The 26,894-nt window shown below is 38.3% G+C and overlaps 1 protein-coding gene across 1 annotated transcript in view; it reads right to left on the bottom strand.

Moving 5' to 3' along the window:
* The window catches only part of LOC140202593 (coiled-coil domain-containing protein 91-like), a 194,453-nt gene that overhangs the window by 67,382 nt on the left and 100,177 nt on the right, over nt 1-26,894 (bottom strand). Inside the window, exon 8 of the mRNA XM_072267633.1 lies at nt 9,173-9,280. Coding sequence (XP_072123734.1) covers nt 9,173-9,280 — 108 coding nt within the window. The remainder of the gene's footprint in view (nt 1-9,172; nt 9,281-26,894) is intronic.

Here is a 26,894-nt window from a genome sequence, read left to right on the forward strand (position 1 = left end):
GAAAGTGAAATACAAGTTTAGGAATTACTTCTCATAAGGAATTTCTGATTTGTGGAATAAGCTGCTAATGGTTCCTTGGAAAGTTCCACCTGTTTTTTTTAAGAGAAGAATTGGCTGTAGAGAAGGGTATAAAAGCAAGCTAATGAACATTTTATTTTACTGATTTGCTTTAAATGCTCACTGTTTCTCAGATTTGTATCTTTTTTAATCAAAATGATATTAAAATAGGGTTAGGATTAAGTTGATGTCTGTAAGTCTGAGTACAGTACATCAAAATATTATCAAAGCAACTCTAAAGGCAGAGGCAAATCCAAAAGGTCCTGCACTACACAAGACCTTACCAATCAGCTGGCAGTCACTTTCTAGAAGAAAACTTTCACCAGGATCCCACTTGAGGCTTCAAGCCTGGCAATTATATGCAAGGCTTTATGCAAATAAGTACAAAATCTGCTTCATGGATATTCTAGTCAGGCTTGCAACTTGCATTTACTCTGAACATTTGGCTTTATTGAACCAGATTAACCAATAAACATTTATTTTCCTGAGATAATCTCTTATTTTTCCTCTTTTATTTTAAAATTATATATATAGAAAAAGTTCTCAGCAATTTTTTGTTACCTCTAAGGAATGAACATCATAATACTTAAAATAGGTTGTGCAAGATATATTGCAATAAATAAATATCTACTCAGAGCAAGTTTTCAGGTGTATTTTGAACCTTACAATTTAGTATTCATGTACTCTATATTCAAGATTTATCCATAAAATACAATGCCCCATTAATGTGCACATCTTGCTTCTGCAATTACTTGTTACTGAAACATATCAGAGGAAAACATGTAAAGTCCCTCCAACCTCTTCCAGACATTAGACCTTAGGGCTCATGAATCATGATTCCATTCTCTATACCTATCTGAAATCATGTACGTATACTGCAATCAAAAGTGGATATCGCAGTGATAATGGTATACCACTTCTAACCATTATTCAAATAGCATTTATTTATTCTAATACTTTATCCTAGAAATATAATTACATAGCTCATATACTTTAATCATCATGGAATTGATGGCCCAAACCAATTGCTAATTTAATTAGATTCCCTGTATTATAATCAAGAATGCAATTGACACTTGGCCACACACACTCCTTCCTGGAGTGCTCTGTCTGTAGAAATGAAAGCTGCTGTCATCCTCCTCATTGAGACAGTACAATCTCAATGTTATTACTTTCAAAAGTATTATTCACAAAAAACCACAGTCTTTTCCATCCATTCAGTAGCCTAATTTCACTGCTTTAAAATGGTGTATTTTCCACAACCTGCTGCTCACTGAGAAACTGATGAAAACAAAAACCAATAGGATAATGGGGAAAGGGAACAAATAAAATGGAGTTTATGGCTTTTGTCTCATAAGCGTTATATGATACAACAATGTCAAAGCAATTGTAAATAAAATACCTCACCATGAAGAACAAGGCAAGTAACTATTTATAATTTTAACTTTGTTTTATAAATTCAGCTGAAAGCTCCCTTAGAGTTGTACTATATAACAAGTTGTATTTAGATGGCACTTCCAAGTAAAACACATGTGGAACAGCAGCTGTCAATACAATCTTCATCATAACACATTCTAACATTTAGAGTCTGCAAAACACTCCAGAGAACCATTTATTTGGTTTTACTATTTCCAGTGAATCATACCAGACTTTCCTCCTAAATGAAGGCAGAACTTTTATCTTTTGAACACTGAGATATGGAAAAATTTCTTTTGGATAGAAGCAAGGCAAAGTTTACATTGGAATTAATTAAAGCAAAATACAAACACAATTATATATAATATTCAATGGTATTTTTAATTATTAAAATTAGACGAATCAGAGGAAACTACATATTCAACATTATGGTTTGTGCATAATATGCACCTTGCAGACACAAGAAATTAACTGCACTGGCAATTGTTTTAGGAGGAAGCTGCTGGATAAAATGTCAATTTTATTGTGAAGCTACTACAATCAAAGTTGAACAGTGGAAGAAAGGAAGGTGAAAGTGAGGAGAGGAATGGTGATATTTTAGCTATCAGAAATGCCAACTGATTATTTTAAAATAATAAAAATTGCCAGAGTAACACACCGGACTGATGAAGGATCTCAGCCTGAAATATCGATTGTTCATTCCTCTCCACGGATACTAACTGACCTGTTGAGCTCCTCCAACATTTTGTGTGTGTTTCTTTGGATTTCCAGCATCTGCAGAATCCTTTGTATTAACGGAAATTGCCATTTTTGCAGGTATTTTATTAAATTTTAAATATTCTTGGAGCAGTGAAGCACAGAGGCAATACACTAAATCTAGAACTCTGCCATGCTCAATCCAGAGGTGAGGAGACATGAATGCTCATTGACAGATACTGACAAAATAAAAGGATTTTTTTTTGCCTTTTAAGACAATAACAACTAAAATTACTGCATGCTTAGTATAGCTTCCCTGAGCCAAAACATTGATTTTGGATCTTTTTTATAGAATTAAATAATAATTACATGATATGCACATTTTTACAAAAATGGGATCCAATCTAATATTAAATATCAATGTTAACTGTTTTCACCAGAAGCACCAGAAAAAAGAAATAACTGAAGCAGATATTAATGCGTGCTAAAAATGTCATAGTTACAATAACAGCTGTTCTGATGTAATTTAAAAATTAGTGCATCAGAGTAAAACAAGGCCTGAGGCAACAGAAACAATGGACAAATAACTGACTGATTAACTGGGAACACTGCAGCCAGCTGGAGCTCCTTGCTCTCCATATGCACTCTTACATTATACCTTTAGGGAGCCCAATCATAAAACGATACACTCCTGTGCTTCCTGTCAACCTTCTAAAGAGTGGTACGGAAAACGGAGATTTGGATGTTAAAAATAGCAGATAGGAAGAAAAAAGACATTTATTAATAGTTCTATGTCTTTAAAAAAAACAAGTGGCAGTTCTGGTAATAGATGAGTCAATACACTTCATTATTCAAACATACTGACACAATCTTTTCATGATGCAATGGTGCAGATGCACTGAACTGGCTCAGATGAACCAACGTAATTGTTATAACATCAAAAGACTATATTATTAAATTTGTAGAGCAGCAACAACTCAGAAAATTGATGTATTAACTGACAACACTAGCTGGAAGTAAGTGTCTCTAAACTTTGATGAGAAAAGGATATCTTCCACTTAATATTTTCAATTTTCTTTATAAACATTCAAAGGCTCAATTATTCCATAGCAGTTTCATTCAAATTTTCGAGCAAATAAATACAATTTTCAGCAGATAATATGGGTATAGGAAGATGCCATGTTTTGTGTCAACTTTGCCATTCAATGAAATCCTGGCAGATCTGCAATGCAAGTCATTATACTATCTGAAATTACTTTCATCCCTAAATATCAGAGTGAATGTGTATTCACCACAATTAAAACTAATAACTAAGCTAACATTGTTCTATTTGCGAGCTGGAAAAACAATGTTTCTACAAGCTTTTTGCACGTGGAAATGTTTCACTATCACTGTGCTATAACCTTCAAATTAAGTTTCTCAACCTAGCTCCTCCCACCCCCAACCAATCATTAAAAATTGTCTTTGTCAGAGGTTTCAAATCTGGGGTCCGTGGACCCCTTGGTTAATGGTAGGGGTCCATGGCATATAAAAGATTGGAAATCCCTGGTCCTTGCATAAGCCTCTTCAGCTTCTTAAAATCTTAAATTTCTACAGGAAGCAACTCCTGTTCAAATTCCTCTAATTTCACCTCTGAGAGATCAGTTAACATTCCAGTAAACCTATGCTTCACTCTGTACAAGGATAATAAATCCTTAGGGGTGGCACTTGGGAGCTGCATATAGCTGTGGGATTACATCCAACCACACAATTCCAGTGCTCCAAATACTATTTAATTATATTTTATTAGTTATTTTGCTATTATGTAAATGAACCCCAAGTTTCTGGACTTCCGGTGTTGCTTGTGTACTGATTTATTCATCCTAGGTTCAAAAGATGATGAGTTCAAACCATAATAGTTATCAGTTTTACCTACTTACATTTAACAACACAACAAATTTGAATGTTTCCATTTAAATTTCCTTACAATGTAATTTAAGTTTTTAATAAATATTACGAACAGTTGTGGCATTGCAACAGTTTTTTCTGACCATAAATTTATTTGGTCTAACTACTCATCATCCCTACTTTGTCTCAAGTCACTCAATCATTCTAAGTTAATACTCTGTCCTTACTTCTATGAATTTTAGTTTCCGTTCATTGCCTCATAACAGAGACTTTAAATGCCTTTTGAAAGTCCATACCAGTAGCATTCATAGACATTGTTTTCCAATTCTTCAGACATATTTTCAAAAATTTTAATTTCATCTGTCAGGAATGAATCACCTTTTATACGTCCACACTAATTCTATATGATCTGTTAAAAATATTCATAACAATAATTTACTCTATCTTTAATTACAGACTGCGTAAAACTGACTGCTGGAAAATTAAAGTGGTCTATAACTCTATGGTTTCATATTCAGTTTTGTTTTTGAAACAGTAAGATGACTTAAGCATTTTTCCTAACTAAAGGAATGATTCTAGAAATGACAAAACTTTAAATGATTACATATATGGCATCTGCAATATTTTCATCTCTTAAAACTGCATGTTTGATGCCTTCTTGCCCTGGGATTTGTCATTCTTTAGAGTCATATTCATGATTATGTCAATTTTGCTGAGTCCTTTACCCCTGTTCAATATTAACTTCCTTGGGACACCCAACACTTCTCCATTACAAATAGGAATTTAAACCTGTCCTCTAATTCTGTGTTTTCATTCTCACCAAGTCAATGTGTACCTAATTAATTCCACCTAACATTGCTATACATTGCATTTTTATTCTGCTTTCTCTTACAAATTTCTTGTCAAGCGCTTAACACCCATTTTCCAACTTTCTTGATGAAAGGCCTCGGTCCAAAATGTCTACTGTTTATTTCTCTCCATAAATGCTGTCTGACTTGCTGTGTCCCTCCAGCATTTTGTGTGCATTACCTAACATCTATTTTGTTGGCTTTGGTTATTTTTAGTATTGTTATTAGCTATGTCTTATTTTGCATTTCTGCATGCTTTTTCTCAATTTATTTTCTCTATTCCCTCTTCTGTAATCTGCAACTGATGCTTTTGTTCCTCTTGTCCTTTGATTCTATAAAAGTCTCATCCCATATTAGAATTATAAATATATAATCTTACTCATGAAGTCATTGTTTCTGTGCTGTGTGACTCCATGGCCCTTAAGCTTCAGTCATCTTGGGCAATACATTCAGCCTAACAAAAATTTCAACTTAAGACAAAGTTCACTCAAGCCTAAAAGGTAGTCATGCTGAAATATGCAAATGATGTTTGCTTTTGACGACTCAGAGGTCAAGCTCAAAGCCATCATTTGAGCATTCACTGAAGCAAACAAGAGGTCTGGCCTTACATTCAACTTCTGCAAATATAAATCTTCCACCAATTGAATTCGGAAGAGCATTTTTGAAGATAAAGACCACATAACTGGAATAACACTGGCAGTAATGATGCTTGCCTTCCTTTGTGTTTTTGAGTCCTAAATGATAGCTATATTTCATAATGACCTGTCCCTCCTCGGTCATCTCCACTACCAGGTTGAAGCCCACTGTAAACTATTGGAACAACAACTCATATTCCAACTGGATAGTCTTCAACCCCATAATATAGACATTGAATTTTCCTATTTCACCATCCAAAACAAGATAGGAGCTGATTGAGTCATATGGCATGCTTCCATATTGAAACATCCAGTACACATTTTCCACAACTGATAAACATAATCTATATGATTTATTTTCACAGCTGCAATATGTCCCTATTTTTATCCTTGTTTTAACCTCGGCAGGCAATTTGCACTCAAGATTCTCCAAATCCTAATATTATGCATCGGCTTTTAATCTAGCAGTGACCTAGCAGTTAAGGGACAAGTGTTGATTAGATAGATAGATAGATATACTTTATAAATCTGAGGGAAATTTGGTTTCGTTAGGTCAACAGGAAGCATTTCTGTGATCTGTAATATTTTGTATGCATATGAGAAGTAAGCTGACCTTTATTTATTTTCACCCTTTTTTTCAAGTTAGCAAACTGCTATTGATGGCTCCTCTCCATCAGTTGAATATATTGAGAATGAAGTCTGATACGCTCAAAGTTCTCCACTTCATAATTATCTATTTCAACATGTTATCTATTTTAATTACTTTTGTCTGACTATATTTTATCAACAAAGCAGCCTTTTCCAAGTCTACTACCACTCCCTACCCAGTTTATTATCATCTCTAACTCTAAAAATTCCCATTAAAAAATACATATCAGAAACCACATATTCATCCCTCCATAAACGCTTCAAACTTCCATAGTGGAAGTTTTATTTCTGTCAAATTAAATGTCTTTGAACAAACTTGTGAATTTCTTTCCCCAATTTCTCATGCTAAAAATCATTAGCTTTACTTGAAAACTACCGGGACTAAACTAAACCCTTTTCATAATGTTAAAATTAATGCATCATTTAGCCACTAGATAACTAATTTTGATGCTAATGTTTTGACAACTGCTTTAATAGCTTTAAAATTTATTTTGTATTTGCATTGCAAAATGAGAAGATCTACTCAGCACAAAAACGCAAATCTTATATAATAATGCACTCAAGGTGACTTTTTTTTAAAAAAAAGGTTATTAAAAGGTTGGTAAACATGCCGAATTTAAATGACTGTAATGTATGAACTATACTAAACAAATAACCATGCTTCAGGAAAATGTGCTGTACAGTAGCTTGGGTTATCAAATGCAGAACATCACCAGTACTCCATCAAAACAAGTGGGAACAAAGAAAATACAACCCATTTCTATCTGCCAGCTTAATGTGAGAAAAATATTGCAAGCAGGAAGATTTTTTTAAAAACAGTTCTAGAACCAATAAAATGTTAAAATGTTGCACCGCTTTAGCAGTAAATGGGATTTGCTTCAGAGGTACAGAGCTGATATCCTAGAATGGAGCAAAACAAGTAGCAAAATGACATATTCACTTTGAAGGAGAAATCTGAGAACTGATTTTTGGGCTTTGTGCCAACCACAAGTTTAAGAGGGCAAAAGTCTGAAAAAATAACATGAGACACACTTTGGTGCTGCCTTCTGCACCCATGCTGAACTCATCAATTTCTTCAGCTTCACTACCAACTTCCACCTTGCCCTCAAATTCACTTGGATCATTTCCAACAGCCGCTCCCCTTCCTTAATCTCTTTGTTTCCATCCCAGGAGACAAACTATCAACGAGCATTTTTACAAATTCACTGACTCCCACAGTCGCCTCCCATACCATTCCTTTCTCTCAGTTTCTCTGTCTGTACCACATCTGTTCTTCCAGTAAAGGAGAAATCAGATGTCTTCCTTTTTCAGAAAATGGGGCATCTTCCTCATCCCACCACACCATGATTGATGCAGCCTGCACCCACACCTCCTCCATTCCTTACATCCTGCTCTCACCCCACCTTCCCCCAGACAGAACGAGGATAATTTCCCTGGTCCCTTACCTTTCACTCTACCAGACTACACATCCAGTACATCATTCTTCAACATTTCCATCAGCTGCAATGTGATCTCACCACTAGCCGCATCTTCTCCTGCACAACTTGTTCTGCAAGTATCAGTCTGTCCATGATGCCCTGGACTGCTTACTCTTCCCCTTCCCCAGACACATTCCCCTGGATGATAAGGGGTGTAACAACCTGCCCTTACACCACCTCTTTCATCACTATCTGGAGACCTAAACAGTCCTTCCAAGTGAGGCAGAGATTCACACACTCCTCCTCCGACCCTATTTGTTGCATTCTGTGCTCTCGATGTGGCCTCCTCTATGTCAGTGAGTCCAAGTGCAGACTAGGTTTACCAAGAATCTGTGCCTGTCCTTCACAGACACCTAGAACACCTAGTTGTAAGCTATCTTAATTATTCTCCACTGTCAGGGTGAGGCAAAACATTAAACAGAGGAACAGCATCTGGGTAGTCTACCACTGAATTCTCCATTTTCAGGTAATCTTCTTCCCCTATCCTTTTCCTATCCTACTGTTCAATCCAGTTCCTCCTACACATACCTAATGCCACACACAGCCTGCAAACACCTCATTCTCTTTTCCTTTTCAACCATCTGTCCATCACCCACACACTCCTCAAACTTGCCCCTACCCATCCCTCATCCCTTAATTGGTTCTATGCTCCATTTTAGCAAATTCCATCTTTGGCAGCCCTTTGTTGCCTCTATCCATCACTTTCCTGCTGCCAATGCAATCCCTACTATTCCCTTCTCCATCTGCCTATCATCTCTCCCTCACCTGGATCCATCTATCACTTACCAGCTCTTATTCCACCCCGTTGCCTCTCTCTATTGGCTTTCTCCCCTAATCTCCTTCAGTCTTTCGGTCTCAACCCAAAATGTCAACTGTCTATTTTCTTTCCCTGGATGCTACCTGACCCACTAAGTTCCTCCAGAAGTTTAACTTTTTCTCCAGGTTCCAGGTTTCATGTCTCCACATCTAACCCTTTGACCCTTCACCCCACTGTTGCCTGTGGACTTATCTGCTACATTTCATTAGAACAGCAATAACATTTCATTAGTATTTCATAGACTTAAGTACTTTGGAACACACTGAGGCTGTGAACAGTGCATTATCTGAAGCACAATTTCTATCTCTTTTCTTCACTAAGACCAGAATATAGCTGGCACTGCAGGAAGCTATTTCCTCAGAAACCCATATGTATCAACGTACTGGAGTTGTAGTACAGGGGGCGTAAAACATGTCAAATTGATGCAAATTTTATGAATAGCTTCACTTCAATTACTTAATTAGCAAGTTGTGGGCAAATCTGTCTTATTAATGACTAGAAGAAGTTTATAAACCTATTTTAGTAAAAGTCTTGTGTGGAAGAAACACATCAGAGTTTGAAACATAATGAACACAACAATAATAAATAAGTAAAGTACAAAATATTCAAACCCATATTAAACGCATCTGATAATTGAACTCACATGGTGCAAATAAGAAATAAGGTGTCTACGTTCCAAGCCAATATTACCTGAGTATTGAGCAATTCTTCACATTTCTGCATTTGTTTCTCTATGGCTGATTGAAGACATATTCTGCTTGTTTCTTGCTGCTGCATTACAGCAGACTTTGTTAATGCCTTGAACAAAGAACAAGCCAAGTTAAACAGCTTTTGAACACAATACCACGTTTTCCCTCCAAATTAGTCAGATTAAAAAACAAACCTATAATTAAATGTACTGTACATCTTTCAGAAAAGATCACTTTTAATTTAAAAAGTTAATATGAAGTCACAACATTCAGTCTATTATAAATGGCTATTTAATATCCCAGTCAGCATTCCCTTTGCAAAGACTGCACCTTGTTCAAACCCAGACACATCACAGGCAACCAGGAAGGTACTGGGTTCACTTGACTAAAGTGGGTTCGATTTAGTGCATTTAAGACAGACCACACAGAACGCAGACAAATGAAACCTGCTGAAGAAAGAACCACCAGACATATTTCACTAACTGACAAATACCACATCCTCTACACATTAAATCTGCATGCTGTGAAATCCCATGGGCCAGCATGATGTTAAAAACATCAAGTAAAAGCAGATGGAAATTCCAAGAAATGAAGCATAAAAGGCAATGAGGCTAACACCCCATTGTGTAGGTGAAGCAGGGCAATTACAGCATCCCATACAGATCCACTCAATGAGTCTGAATTTGAGGAAAGGAAGTTAAGGTGCAATAAAATAGGAGTTACCAGACTGTACCAAAGCCCAGAAATTCTGATATACGGCTATGGCTCAGAAAGGTATGATTCCTGTTATCCATTTCCTGAATTCAATGGAGTATCCAATTGTACTAAATACAAGCTTTAATTTTAATGTTGGTAAATTGGTGTTATATTTACTATGATATTGTCTTACACCTCTTTCTGCCTTGGGTACATCAGTCATAAAATTCCTGAACCTAAAAATAATCCCCTGATTTTAAAGACTGCACAGAACGATGACGATGCTGATTGACAATAACCAGCCAGTAACAACTAGGGACATTTTTTGCACCACTTATAGGAAATGATACTAGATTTGTGCCAACAAAATGATGTAATTCAGATTAATGTAATGTAATTGTTTGAATTACAGTTCTTCATGCCTAAAAAAGATCATAGCAACTGTTCTTTTTGCCAACAAAAAAAATCATAGAAACACAGAAAGCAGGAAGAAAAGCAAATCTTTTTGCCCACTCAGCTACTGAAGATGGCTAATCATCTTTCCCAAAACTATATTTCTGCCCTCTCAAACCATCGATCCCTTTTGTAACTAGACAGTTATCCATCTCCTTTTTATATGTACTGTGTTCGGAAACAGATTTCTACAGTCCTCTGCAGTAGCGAATTCCACAGGCTTATCACTCAGAGTAGAGAAATCTTTCTTCAATCATTCCTGAACCTCTGTCCATGTAGCAGAAGACAGTAACTTGTCATTCTAAATACACCAGCTAGGGGAAATATCGTTCTGCCTCCAGCCTGTCCAGACCTTTCAGACTTTCATGTTTCAATTACATCCCTTCTCATACTTTTAAAAATCTGCTAAATATAAACTCAGATGACAATCTCTCTTCATATAGCAATCCTGCCATCTCAGGACTCACTCCAAAGAACTTTTTAAAAACCTTCTTTAGCCACAAAAAACTAGAGGATGGATAATAATGTGTCTTTATTCAAGCTGAGCTGCAAGGACAAGCCAGGGAAGGCACAAGTTGGTGAGCCTAACATCAGTGATAGGTAAGTTACTGGAGGGAATACTAAGAGAGGATCGATCTACATTTACAAAGGCATGAAGTACACACAAGAGACTACAGATGCTGGAATCTGGAATAGCAAGCAATCTTCAGGAGTAACTCAGTGGGTCACGCATCATCTGTGCAGCAGCATTGTTGCAATCTGAAATGGCAACAATGCCTTTCCACCCTCATAAATGCTGCTCACTACACTGAATTCATCCAGCAGATTGTTTGTTGGTTTGGAAAGGCAAGAACTAATTAGGGATACTCAGCGTAGCTTTGTGTTTGGGTAATTATGTCAGTTTTCTTTGACAAAATGACTACGACAATTGATGAGAGCAGGGTAGTATATGTTGACTTTGCGTAGGCTTTTGACAAAGTCTCACATGGTTGACTGGTCTGAAAATTGAGATTACATGTGATCATGGTGAGCTGGATGCTGAATCACTGAGATTCCAAAATAATCAGTTTCATAGGCAAGGAGATCAAAACTGCATAGGAAAACTGCCCATTCAATGCAGCTTTCCAGGACATTATCTGTCACTTGACAACAATGAAAATCTTGCTAAATGAATTTATTTTGGTTTATTTGAGTATAGTGGTGACAATACATCAATGTTTCAGTAAGTTCAAGTGCAAAGAGAATCATAAGTTCCTATTCAAAAATCCTTAAAATGCCATGAACAAGGAGAAAAAGTAATTAACATACTAACAGAATTTTAGTCTGTTTCTTAAGGACAAGGAAAGACAGGAGTTCAAGTTAACCTACAATTATTCAGGCCGTACAGGTCTGGGAACATATCTGAAGAGCAAAACACAAACTGCTTACGCTGGGAATCCAAAATCATTACTGAAAATATTGTAAAAATACTCAGGAGCTTAAGTAGCATCTTTAGAGGGGAAAATAGGGTCAACGGTTCATGTCAATGACTCCCAGTCTGGTGAAAGGTCATCAATGCAAAATGTTTAATCTAGTCCCCATATGCACTGCCTGACTTGCTAGAGTTTTACTGATTCTTCTCTACTAATGTCAAGGTAGAGTATTTTGGCTTTGAAGAGAATGTAACATAATATCAAAGTAACACCTAGATTCCTGGTATAACATTATTAAGATAACACAGACAAGGGATGCATTAGCTGGAATTTAATCAAATCAGACATAGTTTTCCAAATTTTTAAATATAATCAGGAGGTTACAGTTTTGATATAGGAGAACTAATTCTGTTTATTGTGAATATAGAACCAGAGTTTTTGTTGAACTATTGGGCTATGAGGAATGAGGTTAGCAAACACTTGATGCAAAAGACAATGGAAAGTCCAAGCTGTCTAACCCAAATGGCAATACATGCCATGACAAATGATTTTAAATTTTTCTGTTAACTAAAGGCATACAGATGTAGGTACAAGTTGGAGCTTTAGTTAGTGTCTGGATCAGCCAGGATCCCAGTGAATGGTGAAACTCTTTCAAGGGACTGAATGGTGTAATCCATATCTCATTACCTCGAGACACTGTAGCATAGTGCAGGCTAAGCAAGTTTCTCATTGCACCTGTATGTAAATATACTTGAGCAGATGACAATAAACTCAACTTTAATTTTGCATCAAGGCACTGTAAATTAAACAAATTTCATGCAGACTAAAGTACATTCTGAGGCCCCGTTAATGTTGCTCTATAACTGAACACACTCTACAAAGGGCGGCATAACAAATATTCTAAAACAACACATACAAAATCCAGGAGGAACTCAGCATGTCCTGTTGAGGGGGCCTCAGCCCAAATTGTTAACTGATTCTTCCCCTCCATATACAGGGGGGGGGGGGGATTGATAATTTCGTGGCCTAAGGTAGAAGGAGTCAATTTTAGAAAATCTAGCACATTTATTTTTCAACATAGTCCCCTCCTACATTTACACACTTAGTCCAGCGGTCGTGGAGCATACAGATCTTGGACCTCCAGGAAGTGCCCACAGCAGGGGTGATTGATAAGTTTGTGTCCTAAGGTAGAAGGAGATGAGTTATACAGCTCTCGTTACATGCACATGCAGTTCAACTCTGAGTGATTATGCAGAAAGTTTGAGGTTTATAATAGGAGGGGACTATGTTGAAAAATAAATGTGCTAGGTTTCCTAAAATTGACTCCTTCTACCTTTTTGCCACAAACTTATCAATCACCCCTCGGCCTGACTTGCTGAGTTCCTCCAGCATTTTGTGCACATTGTTCACAATTTCCAGCATCTGCAGAATCTCATGTGTCCAAGTGATCTAGAACATGTCTTCTGCCAGATACAGATGACCAAAAGCAAATAAAAACTTTTATGTACATAATATTAGCTATTCATTCAGAAATGTTAATTCTGCCATATATGCAGAGAAGGATATTTAGCTCAGTAATCATTCCACAAGCCACTGCCAAATGCTGTCACTTTCAGCCTTTCCCGCAGTTGATGTCAGATGATGAATGTGTCTGCATAAATGAGGAATGGTGCATAATAATTTCCCACCATTGCTGGCACTATTACTGTCATAGGAATAAATCCAATTTCTGCAAGATTGCAGTCTGGAGCTACCATATTTTGATAAAGTGACTCAATTTAATACCCAAATGCTTCTACACACCTTGTCCTGTTCTATTCTAGGCAAATGACTGACAATGAATCACTCCACACTGCCCTCCCCAATCATGAGGACAGAAATCCAATGAACTCAACACTACTATGCCTATTTGGCTAAAACAGCAAAGTTCACCAGCATCAATGGGAAAGATGGTAGACAAATGAAAAATCTAGCAAATGCTTTTATGAAATGACATTGTTGCCTCTAATCTTAATGATTAACTACACAACAACTTTAAATTAGTGACACTGCCATTCTCAAACATCCTACTAAACATTAAAAGGATTATTAGGAAGAACTCTTAATTATGCCTATTTAGTACTCCAAAGGAAACAAAAAAAAACACAGAACATCTGCTTAAACAAGTACAGTCTCTGCAAGGCTCAACATACAGAGTTAGAGTACATGCCAAATTTGAGACCCTACAATAAAGTCTACATAAATCAAACAAACAATGAAACAAGAGTCAAAGCAGAATGTACAATCTTGTGTATTAAGACGATTGCTGACCAACATTACACTAGCAAAGAAAGCCAGATCGAAAAGGCTAGCCAGACCAACATACGGCTTTACACTATCAATATAACATGATCTACTTTTGGGTTTATTGATGGAATTGAGCATGAATTTCTGGGAAGTAAAATCAACCCAAGCTCAAAATCCAACTAAAAGAACTGGTGCTCATTTGACCATTAAACTGAAATACAAGTCCATTTGCACACTGGGGATCAATAGCAAACAAATCCTGACACACTGAAAAGTACAAATTCAACATTAAATCAACAGGGAAAGAGTAGCTTGAACAATGAAAGGAGGTGATCATTGGGACAGCACACAGTAAAACCCTGAAAAATGGTTAGTCTCTCACTTTGAGTGTTTAACTTTCTTAAACTTAAAACTTATGCTCAATTTCATCTATGCCACATTATTAAAAAGACCTCATTATATCCACAAAAATACTATTTTCAGAAATCTTTATCATGTGATACTTTAAGCAGTATACAATAAGTGATCAGGAATGACACTTCAATTCCAGCCATTCAATATCAACATCAAACATTCTGCCTTTTAGTTAACTACAAGCCTGCAATGTTCTTGGCTATGATCCAGCAAATAAGCTTTCTGACTAAACTAAAAGGTTTCCTTTTAATCCATATCCACTACATTTAGGACTTGTATGGTCAGAAGACAAGAAACCCTCAACCCTCATTGCTCTGAAATGTTTGTGCAAACCTGGCACACAAGGTTTAAAAGAAGGGTCATGTATCTATCATCAGAAGTAATGAATTTTAAAAATATTTCATTATGTCATATACCACAAACAGACTGTGTAACAACATTCAATATAGAAAATACACAGGGAATTTATTCTTACTTGACAGCAGGTGCTTTATATTTTCCGTTTTCTTTAGATAATACTGAAATGATAGATGTATATCATGTGGATAAGAAACTGTATGTAGCAAAACTAATTATTTACCAAAAATATACAATTTAGTGAGTAACTATTTCGTAGTTAAAAACACAACCACAGCTAAAACTACTTTTGTATGAGAGCAGAGTCTGCAGGAATGTCTGTTCATTTGTAAGAATGTCTGGTTATTTAATATACTTCGAAATACTTGAATATGCTTGCTTACACACATAGGCTTTGCACCTGAACATATTAAATATTAATAGTTTTTCAGAATAATGTTTTGACATTTTTTTTCTGAATTCAGATACGAGTACATTTCTTCAACTCCCATGCAGTGTGAACCGATGTTGAGAAATGCAAGAAAGAGTAGTAAGTTTTAAAGGTGATCTATAATTGGTACCCTTGTCAGTTGATAGTATGGTTACACAGCTGTTAACTTGCAATTCTATTGTAAGTTGACAGTAATGTACCTACGCCTCAGGAAAACACAAGACAGATTTTATTCTTGTGCTAATTTTATGAAGAAGATCAAAATTAACCCAGCAACTGACTAACCTAACCAAAGCAACCTCCAATATTTACTAAGGCAAGCGACCATATTATTACTTGTCCCATCATATTGGCAATCTCACTCAGTGGTTAGTGCAGAAAATGTGAGCTTTCAACTGTTCAAGGAAAATGCTTTCAAGACTAAAGTTGGTCATTTGGGGAAAAGTAAATAGAAATTTTAACATTACTTGGTTGCAAATTAAACATCCAAATCAACAAACTCTTGATCTGGAGGAATTCTCCAATTATTATTGCCAATAACTATCTATTTCAAGCAGCACAGAAATTCTTGCCGATATTACAACACATGATGCTGATACAATTCTGAATTATTTAGCAACATACTAAATAATTTATAAAATTAAATAACATAGTAAATAATAATGGAATTTAGAAGATTGAGGGGGGATCTTATTGAAATGTATAAAATCCTAAAAGGATTGGACAGGCTAGATGCAGGAAGATTGTTCCCGATGTTGGGGAAGTCCAGAACAAGGGGTCAGAGTTTAAGGATAAAGGGGAAGCCTTTTAGGACCGAGATGAGGAAACACTTCTTCACACAGAGAGTGGTGAATCTGTGGAATTCTCTGCCACAGGAAACAGTTGAGGCCAGTTCACTGGCTATATTTAAGAGGGAGTTAGATAAGGCCCTTGTGGCTAAAGGGATCGGGGGTATGGAGAGAAGGCTGGTACAGGGTTCTGAATTGGATGATCAGCCATGATCATACTGAATGGGGGTGCAGGCTCGAAGGGCCGAATGGCCTACTCCTGCACCTATTTTCTATGTTTCTATATGGCCCTTGTGGCGAAAGGGATCAGGGGGTATGGAGGGAAGGCAGTTACAGGGTTCTGAGTTGGATGATCAGCCATGATCCCACAGAATAGCGGTGCAGGCTCAAAGGGCCAAATGGCCTACTCCTGCACCTATTTTCTATGTTTCTATACTCCTTATTCTTCTGTTGGACATACTTGATTGCTGCTCAGATATTCACTTCCTGATCATTTCAGGTTCAGATTCATTTATTTAACATAAATACATCGAACATACTGTGCAGTGAAATGTGTTGTTTTTGTTAAAAGCCAACACAAACTAAGGGAAAATCTGCAGATGCTGGAAATCCAAGCAACACACACAAAATCTGCTGAAGGGTCTCAACCCAAAACGTCAACAGTACTCCTTTCCATAGATGCTGCTTCGCCTGCTGAGTTCCTCTAGCATTTTGTGTGTGTTGCTAACACAAACTAAGGATCACTGAGGGCAGCTGCAAGAGTGGCAACACACACCAGTAGCAATATAGCATGACCACAATTTTCAGCAGAACAATGCAATCAATAAAACAAAGTAACATCAGCAAAACAAGCCCCTTCGCTCCCACCCACATACACAGACAACCCTCCAACCCCAGGACAGGCTGCTTCCAAGCCTCCGGTGGGCTCACAGACATCAGGACCCTGACTTGTGGCGCCAGCTCAAGGGTTTCAACTAACAGGCCTTAACGTCCAGATTGCTAACTTCAATCTTTGACCTTTGGGCTTCGATTTTCAGTATCGATCCCAGGACTCACCAGTCACGGACACTGAACTTCAGGCCTCAAGCTCCCAACTCACATGGATGTCTGACCCCCCCTGGACTCGCTGACCTGCATGGTCAACAGCCCTGGTCCATGGGGCCCGCCAACCTAATTCATTGACTATGGGAATGGCTGCTCTTCATTTGCATCGCCTGCCGACCCAATATCCATCCACGTAAACTGCTGCCCTTCGACCATGGCGCACTACGACCTCTACTCCGCCACTGACTCCTGTTTCCCACATTTATTTAACTGCCCCGACCTCTAGCACCTATTCATTCCTGTCCCTAAACCCTAACCTGACCCTTCACTCCCTGTGCTATCCCCTAAAACCAATCCTCATACCCTAAAAGCCTAACTGAGCCACAACGTTGATTGCCATCATAGCTCAGCACCATCTTGACCAGAACCATCCAGGGAGGTTGTAACCAAATAGGCACACATTTGGTCTGCAATGAAAATTGTGAAGCGCATGCAAGTCCAATGATGATTATATACCAGAACTGGCAGAAACAATCAGTCAAAATGGAATATTTTGATTGTTTCAGAATCAGAATCAGGTTTTTTATCACCGGCATGTGACGTGAAATTTGTTAACTTGGCAGCAGCAGTTCAATGCACTACATAATATAGAAGAGAAAAATAAATAAAAATTATAATAATAATAAGTAAATCAATTACAGTATACGTATATTGAATAGATTAAAAAACGTGCAAAAAAACAAAAACTATATATTAAAAAAAGTGAGTTAGTGTCCAAGGGTTCAAAGTCCATTTAGGAATTGGACGGCAGAGGGGAAGAAACTGTTCCTGAATCGCTGAGTGTGTGCCTTCAAGCTTCTGTAACTCCTACCTGATGGTAACAATGAGAAAAGGGGTCCTTAATAATGGACTCTGCCTTTCTGAGATACCGCTCCTTGAAGATGTCCTGGGTACTTTGTAGGCTAGTACCCAAGATGGAGCTGACTAGATTTACAACCCTCTGCAGTTTCTTTCCGTCCTGTGCAGTAGCCCCTCCATACCAGACAGTGATGCAGCCTGTCAGAATGCTCTCCACGGTACAACTATAGAAGTTTTTGAGTTTATCTGTTGACATGCCAAATCTCTTCAAACTCCTAATAAAGTATAGCCGCTGTCTTGCCTTCTTTATAAGTACATCGATATGTTGGGACCAGGCTGGATCCCCAGAGATCTTGACACCCAGGAACTTGAAACTGCTCATTCTCTCCACTTCTGATCCCTCTATGAGGATTGGTATGTGTTCCTTCATCTTAACCTTCCTGAAGTTCACAATCAGCTCTTTAGTCGATGAACAGCATCCTGACATAGATGTTTGTGTCATCCACGTGGTCTAAAGCCGCGTGGAGAGCCACTGAGATTGCGTCTGCCGTTGACCTATTGTCATGATAGGCAAATTGCAATGGGTCCAGGTACTTATTGAGACAGGAGTTCAGTCTAGTCATGACCAACCACTCAAAGCATTTCATCACTGTCGATGTGAGTGCTACTGGGTGATAGTCATTAAGACAGCTCACTTTATTCTTCTTAGGCACTGATATAATTGTTGCCTTTTTGAAGCAAGTGGGAACTTCTGCCCGTAGCAGTTGAAAATGACCTTGAATACTTCAGAGCCTTACCAGGTACTCCATCTAGACCTTCCGCCTTGCGAGGGTTCACTCTCCTTAAAGACAGCCTAACATCGGCCTCTGAGACGGAGATCACAAGGTCATCAGGTGCAGCAGGGATCTTCACAGCTGTAGTTGTGTTCTTCCTCTCAAAGCAGGCATAGAAGACGTTGAGTTTATCTGGTAGTGAAGTATCGCTGCCGTTCATGCTATTGAGTTTTGCTTTGTAGGAAGTAGTGTCTTACAAACCCTGCCAGAGGTGCTGTGCATCCGATGTTGTCTCCAAGCTCATTCAAGATTGTCTCTTCGCCCTTGAAATAGCCCTCTGCAAATCATACCTGGTTTTCTGGTACAGGCCTGGGTCACCAGACTTGAATGCCACAGATCTAGCTTTCAGAAGACGACGTACCTCCTGGTTCATCCATGGCTTTTGGTTTGGGAATGTACAGTAAGTCTTTATAGGCACACACTCATCTACACAGATTTTAATGAAGACGGTAACAACTGCAGCATATTCATCCAGGTTCAAAGATGAACCCTTTAATATAGTCCAGTCCACTGATTTAAAGCAGTCCTGTAAAAGCTCCTGTGCTTTCCTTGTCCATACCTTCTTGGTCCTCTCTACTGGTGCTGCAGTCTTCAGTCTCTGCCTATACTCAGGGAGTAGAAGTACAGCCAGGTGATCAGACTTCCCGAAGTGAGGGCATGGAATAGCACGGTCGGCATTCTTTATGGTGGTGTAGCAATGGTCCAGTGTGTTGTTTCCAGTGGTATTGTAAGTGATCCGTTGATGGTAATTGATCAGTGATTTTTTCAAATCTCCCAAAACAATGGTACAGGCGTTAGGATGTGCTGCTTCATGCATGATGATCCCATTGTTCAGACACCTAAAGCCTGCTTGTTACTTCCTTCAATGCTTCACTGTGCCATTACTTGCTTAGTATAAACCACATTACATTTCATTAACCACTATCATTTTGAAAAGAATGTCAGAGCCACCATTATTTACTTGTCAGCTGATTTTAACACACAAACGTTATTATATACATATGAAAACAGTGCAATACTTCAGGTAATCACTCACAGGGTTCCCCATCTACCCACCCTCATTTGAACCAATTTATACAGGAACACCATCAAGTGTCCTGACCAGCAGGTACAGGAATCACAAGGCATCTGACTGCAAGTCCCTTCACAGGACTGCGAGGACTGCTGGGAGGATCATTGGGGTCTCTCTTCCACCCATCAGAAATACTTACTCGGAACGCTGCAAATGCAAACCCCTTCACAAGGTCTTTCCCATACATCCAACAATCTCTTTGATCCCCCACCATCAGGCAGGAGGTAACATAGCATTAGGACAAGAATTGTTAGGATGGGAGACAGCTTCGTCCCCCAGGCCATGAGTCTACTGAACTCCCTACCACCACCTAGGTCTCATCACATATGAAGCAACAGTTGCACTATACTGTTTACTTTTGAACATATGCTGTAAAATGCGCCTTATTATTCTTCAATTTATTTGTGGTAATATTAATGTGTTATGTATGTGAGTTATATGTACTGTGTTGTGCACCTTGGTCCTGAGAAACATTGTTTTGTTTAGCAGTATACATGCATATGGCTGAATGACAATAAGACCATAAAGTATAGGAGCAGATTTGGCTATCACATCTGCTCTGCCATCTATCATGGCTGATCCATTTTCCCTCTCATTCACAATCTCCTGCTTTCTCCCCATTTCCCTTCACACCATGACCAAACAATAAACTGAACTTGAACAACAGTCATGAAAAAGATCTGAAATCATTGAGCATGCATTCTGGTAAAATAAACTATGGACAATCAAGTGAAAAGGATTCTTACATTTATTTTCTTAACCAAGAAAACTATTTGCCTTCATAACCTAACAGCACTCACACCTTTGAATCCGAAGGTTATAGATCCATTTCCAAGACATTTCAGCGCATAATTCCGTACTGCATAATGCTGAGGGAGCTTTACATTGCCCAAAAGTATTGTCACTTTGAGACATTAAACTAAGGCCTTTATGTCCTCTCAGGTACAGTACTGTGTAAAAGTCTTAGGCACATGTAAAAAGTTCTGTAAAGCTAATATGCTTTCAAAAATAATGAAATGAAAAATTTCTAAATATCAAAAATGTTACTATAAAGAGCAGTAAACAAACACCCTTTGCTTTTAACTCTCCGAGGTACACTGTTGTGCAGTTTTATAAGAAAATTGGCTGGTAGGTTGTTCCAAGCATTCTAGAGAACTTGCCACAGTTCCTCTGCAGACTTTGGCTGTCTCAATTGCTTCTGTGTCTCTAGGTAATCCCAGACAGCCTAAACGATGTTGAAATCAGGGCTCTGTGGAGGCCATGATATCTGAAACCATACAAAAAATCTGGGGTGCATAAGGCTTTTGTACAGCACTGTACATGTTCAAGAGATCATGGTATTAACTCTTGAGAATGTGCAGTGTATTTGTGGCCAATAATTTCCTGTACTAATTATTAAATAGTAGCTTACTGATTGGGGTCAGTGTCAGAGTCTACAAAAATCGCTAAACTACATCAATTATGATGGATTTCCTCATCTACATGGAAATATATTCTTGCTCACAAGGAGCCACAAGACAAATCGCTGCATGGCATCAAGATCTTGTACAGTACGAATCAAATGTATAAGTAGGCCATGACAAGTCGGGCTGTCAGCACTCTTCTGATAAGCTCTGAGAGCAAAGCTATGGCCGGAACTTTGCCATCTGCCAAAACGGTCAGATTTTCCAGTGCTTCTGAATATATCTTGACAGTTTGAAACATCTAAAATCCTTCAAAATTGATACATTGAAATGTTATTTTTAAAAATTACAATTACAATGCAACTATCTGTACGTACAGTACACCTTTCTTCCTCACAGCTGCAAATTCAACATTCAAGAGGAACGAGTTAGCCTGCTGCAAGATCCAAGAGCGAATTTCTCATCGTAACAAGGAAAAATCTGCCAGCAAGTTGGGGCCATCTGCATTTCCTGAACTTGCTGGCGCTTGCAGGGCTAACTGTAGTATTGTCAATAAAATCTAGCACTACATGGGCCAAATTATTTGGTCATTTATCCTTTAGTTTTTTTTTGCGGGACTGCATGTTCAGTTTGGCTGTTGCATATGCTATATTATAGCAACTACACATCAAAAGTATTTAATTGGCTGTTAAGCTCTTCTGACATGCCAGGGCCATGTACGTGGTGTTCTTTCTTTCTTTTGCCTTTGGGACAGAACAGCAATTCTGGGAGTGCATTGAAGAAACGTCAAAAAAATTAAATTGCACTAATCTTTACATTCTTCTTCAGCTCCATTACAATTAACAAAGCTTATCCCTACTAACAAAGAACACAAAAGCCTAAAACATGCAAAAGAGATTGGATATTAAAGATCCAACTTTTAAATTTGGAAACATTTATTAAAATAATACAAGTTATCCAATTCAGTAACTGTTCTACAAAACTGGAATTTTAGTACATGCCAGATGTGCGTTTCAGGAAATTGCACACTCTCTGAGACTAATTGTAAAAAGAAGAATGTGTACTTAACGGTTTATGCTAGAAATGTATCTTTACAAATTAGATTTGGTGGATGGTGATGGAAAATACAGTCGGCCCTCCTTATCCATGAGGGATTGGTTCCCGGACCTCTCGCAGATACCAGAAAACACAGATTCTCCTTATTTAACCTGTTTAAATGCGATGCACCTTAGGACCCAGCGGAACCCCGGACCTTATTTAATCTGTCTCAGTGTGGTGGACATTAGGACCTGGCAACAGAGCTCCGATTCCGCAGTGTTTCTGTTCACGAAAATAATCACGATCACGATTGAAAATAAAGTGGAAATAATAAAGCGATCGGAAAGAGGTGAAACGCCATCGGTCATTGGAAAAGCGTTAGGCTACAGATGGTCAACGATTAGAACAATTTTAAAGGATAAAGTGAGAAAGGCCCTGCGCCGATGAAAGCTACAATTATTACTAAGCAACGCAGTGGCTTTATTATTGGGTTTTAGGGCTTTGGGTTTTTGATCCTCCACATCAACCCGGCAGGGATGGAGAGCGTCTCGGGAGCGGTCTGTCACTGGATCGAACTCAGGAACTTCCGTTCCTGAACCTGGCGCTGAAACATATGTTTCTTAAGTGTTTTATATGCATAGAAAGGCAAAATATATACTATATACTAAGACAAACGTTTGACTAACTGACGCTATATAATATCGGATGTACCTGTTTCGACTTACTTAGTAAGAGGACTTCCGTTTTTTTTCCGATCTCGATCCATGATAACCTACGCATATCCTCCTGTATACTTTAAATCATCTCTAGATTACTTATAATACCTAACACAATGTAAATACCTAGTAAAATAGTTGTATACTGCATTGTTTAGGGAATAATGACAAGAAAAAAATGTCTGTACATGTTTGAACAACAAGTGCTGGAAGAGCACTTCCGGGTTTTCTCGATTCACGGTTGGTTAAATTCACGCATGCGGAACTTGCAGATAAGGAGGGCCGACTGTAACCTTCAAATTCAAAATAAGCTATTAATAGTCTTAGAGAAGCTGCACTTTGTCAAATTAATGTATCCAGTGAGACTATGGCATTCTCACAGATAGTTTGTCTTATAGGTTGTTAAGACATGCTTCTGCAACATGGTTAGATTCCTAGAAAACCTGAAATGATAATCAGACATTTTCTCAGACAATCTCTGCTAATAATACTCCAATATGCAATTAATCAGCACTGCTGCAACCTCAACCCACCTATTTAACCTTAGCCTAATCACAGGACAATTTACAGTGACCAATTAATCTACTAACTGGTATGTCTTTCGATAGAGGGAGGAAAACAGAACACCTGAAGGAAATCCAGGCAGACATGGGGAAGATGTACAAACTCCTTACAGAGGACACCGGAACTGAAATTCGAATTCTGATGACCTAAGCTGTAATAGCGCTGCACAAAACTGCTATGCTACCATGGCACCCAATTTTCCTCCAATTCTAAATCCTAAAAGCCTCTAGACAGGTCACACCATTATATCTAACATTCCCTCCAAATATTTCCAAATATTAAAGCCTACCATTCCACGAGTTCCAGGGCCCCTCATAACCACTGTGTCAAGATATCAGAAATCTCCCTCAGAACAATGTATAACCAGAGATGAGCAACAATAAGGGAACCATGCTTCTTCTAAAACAACTTCACATTTAAAAAGCTCTGAACAAAAAGGACAGCAACACACACAAAATGCTGGAGGAACTCAGCAGGTCAGGTACCATCTATGCAAGTAAATAAACAGCAGACGTTTTGGGCCAAGACTGTTCATCCAGCATGTTGTGTGCGCTGCTCTGGATTTCCAACATCTGCAGAACCACGTGTTATTGAACAAAAAGGAACTTCTAAAATGCAAAAGAATAGCATTTGTGACACATACTGTACCTTGACTGCAGCAATGAAATGTCATCAAACTCCAACTCTAGCTATGCTTTGCAAGGATAATTGTTTAGGCACAATAATGTTAATTTTTATGCATTTTTCCTGACAGGAAGTTAACCAAGTTTAAAATATAACCTTTTAACTTATAATATTATGCAGATACAAATTTAACGTGTAACCTGACAAATTATATTTAGTTCTGTTTACATGTATTCTGTCCCAACCAATACCTTTTTCTTTAAACCTTGTTTTAAAATGTAAAAACAGGATGTATACAGAATTTGCATTCCTGGGATTCTGTTCTATCTGCTTGAAAGGACTAATCAGAACAACAGAAAATCTGCAGACACTGGAAATCCAAGCAACACACACAAGATGCTGGAGGAACTCAGCAGGCCAGGCAGCATCTATGGAAAAGAGTACAGGCGACATATCAGGCTGAATCCCTTCATCAGGATTGAAGAGAAAAGGATGAGAAGTAGATTTAAAAAGAGGGAGAAGGAAGTTGATTGATGAAAGAGATACAGGGCTTGAGGGGGAATCTAATAGGAGTGAAAGAAGGCCATGGAAGAAAAAAAAAGGGGCAGGAACACCAAAGGGAGGCGATGGGTAGGTAAGGAGATAAAGTGAGAGGGAAAAGGGGATGGGGAATACTGAATGGTGAAGGAGAAGGGTGGGGAGGACAGTACTGGAAATTTGAGAAACCTTGTTTATGCCATCAGGTTGTAAGTTACCCAGACAGAGTATAAGGTGTTGTTCCTCCAACCTGAGTGTGGCCTCATTGTGGCAGTAGAGGAGGCCATGGATTGACATATCAGAATGGGAATGAGAAATGGAATTAAAATGTGTAGCCACTGGGAGATCCTGCTTCTTCTGGCAGATGGAGCGTAGGTGCTCGGCAAAGCGGTCTTCCAATCTACTTTGGGAAGACTTCACCTGGGAGTCTGTTGGGGTCAAACATACTTTGCCTGCGAGTCTGTTGGGGTCACATACTGCACCCAGTGCTCCCAGTGCGGCTTCCTATATATCAATGAGACTCAACCCATTGAAGGGATTTAAAATCAAAGCTCTATTATTTAAGGAGAGAATTCAACTAACATGTTTTGACAAAATAGTGCAGCTGAAATCTTGAATCCATTTCCCAAACAGTGTAGTGTCTAGATATTGAGCTTTCAAGACAAGATATAATGTCATAACTGTGAAAATAACAATAAAGGCAAATCAGTGAACTATTGTTGAAGTCAGTTGCTGAACTTATTGTAGGATATATGAACTTGATCAGATTTCTAAACAGAAGGTCCAGAATGGCTCAAAGTGAGACGTAATATCATTAATGGTTTCTCAGAGACATATATCAGATCCATAAATAGAAAATTAAAATGATAATAATTACCAAATCAGCCAAAGCTGAGTAATTCCATGTCTTTGGGAAGAGTGTTTTTCAATCACCCTGTTCCATGAACTGATAGGGTTCATAAAATTGTCTTTTTAAGAGTTATCAACCAAGTGTGGAAACTTTGAAACATGCAGTTTTTATTAATGTAACATAGAGAAAGTTTATTTTAAATCAATGCCTGAAAACAGTTAATTAATTAAGGTATTAAAATTCTATCTTTAAATCTAAATCCATATATACATATAGGTAATATTTGTTTCAACATATCTGAATTACTTAGACCTTTACTGACTCTAGGGATAAGCTTTAAAAACTAAACAGTGGCTGAAGTACATACACAATGGATAAAAATAAGAAAAATATTTACTTTTATTGATTTCTGTAATAGGCAGCAGTAGCCACATTCACTTCTGAAGGGAAAAAAAACTCCCAGATGAGCTCAATGCCTTTTATGGATGCTTTGAATGGGAGAATAGGATTACATCCGTACAAATCCTGCAGCACCTAGTGACTCCGTGATCTCCATCTCAGAAACTGACATCTGAACATCTTTCATGAGGGTGAACCCTCACAAGGCATCAGGCCTTGTTGGTGTACCTGGTAGGACTCTGAAAACCTGCACCAACCAACTGGCAGGAGTGTTCAAGGACATCCTCAGTCTCTCACTGCTGAAGTCAGAGGTTCGCACCTGCTTCAAAAGGGCATCAATCATACCAGTGCCCAAGAAGAGCAGGGTGAATTGCCTCAGCACCCATCACCCAGTTGGCGCTCACACCTACTGTGATTAGGGGCTTTGAGAGGTTGGTCATAGCTAGAATCAACTCCTGCCGAGAAACGACCTGGACCCACAGCAGTTTGCCTATCACCACAGAAGGTCTACAGCGGATGCAATCTCACTGGCTCTTGACTCAGCCTTGAATCACCTGGACAACAGTAATATCTACATCAGGCTGCTCTTTATTCAGTCCTAATCAACGAGCTCCAAAACCTGGGCCTCTGTACCTCCCTCTGCACCTGGAGTATTAACTTCCCCACCAGGAGATTACAGTCTGTGCAGATTGGAAATAACATCTTCTCCTAGCTGACAATCAACACTAACACACCTCAAGGATTCATGCTTAGCCCACTGTTCAGCTTTCTTCTACATCCACAACAACTACTGTTGACAAAAGTTTCAGATGGTGATGAGGCAGTGTACAGGAGCAAGATAGATCAGCTGGTTGAGTGGTGTCACAACAACAACTTTGAAGTCAATGTCAGTAAGACCAGATATTGATTGTAGACTTCAGGAAGGGGAAGTCAAAGGAATATTCACCAG

This window comes from Mobula birostris, chromosome 9 (assembly GCF_030028105.1).
Source record: "Mobula birostris isolate sMobBir1 chromosome 9, sMobBir1.hap1, whole genome shotgun sequence".
Classification (NCBI taxonomy): domain Eukaryota; kingdom Metazoa; phylum Chordata; class Chondrichthyes; order Myliobatiformes; family Myliobatidae; genus Mobula; species Mobula birostris.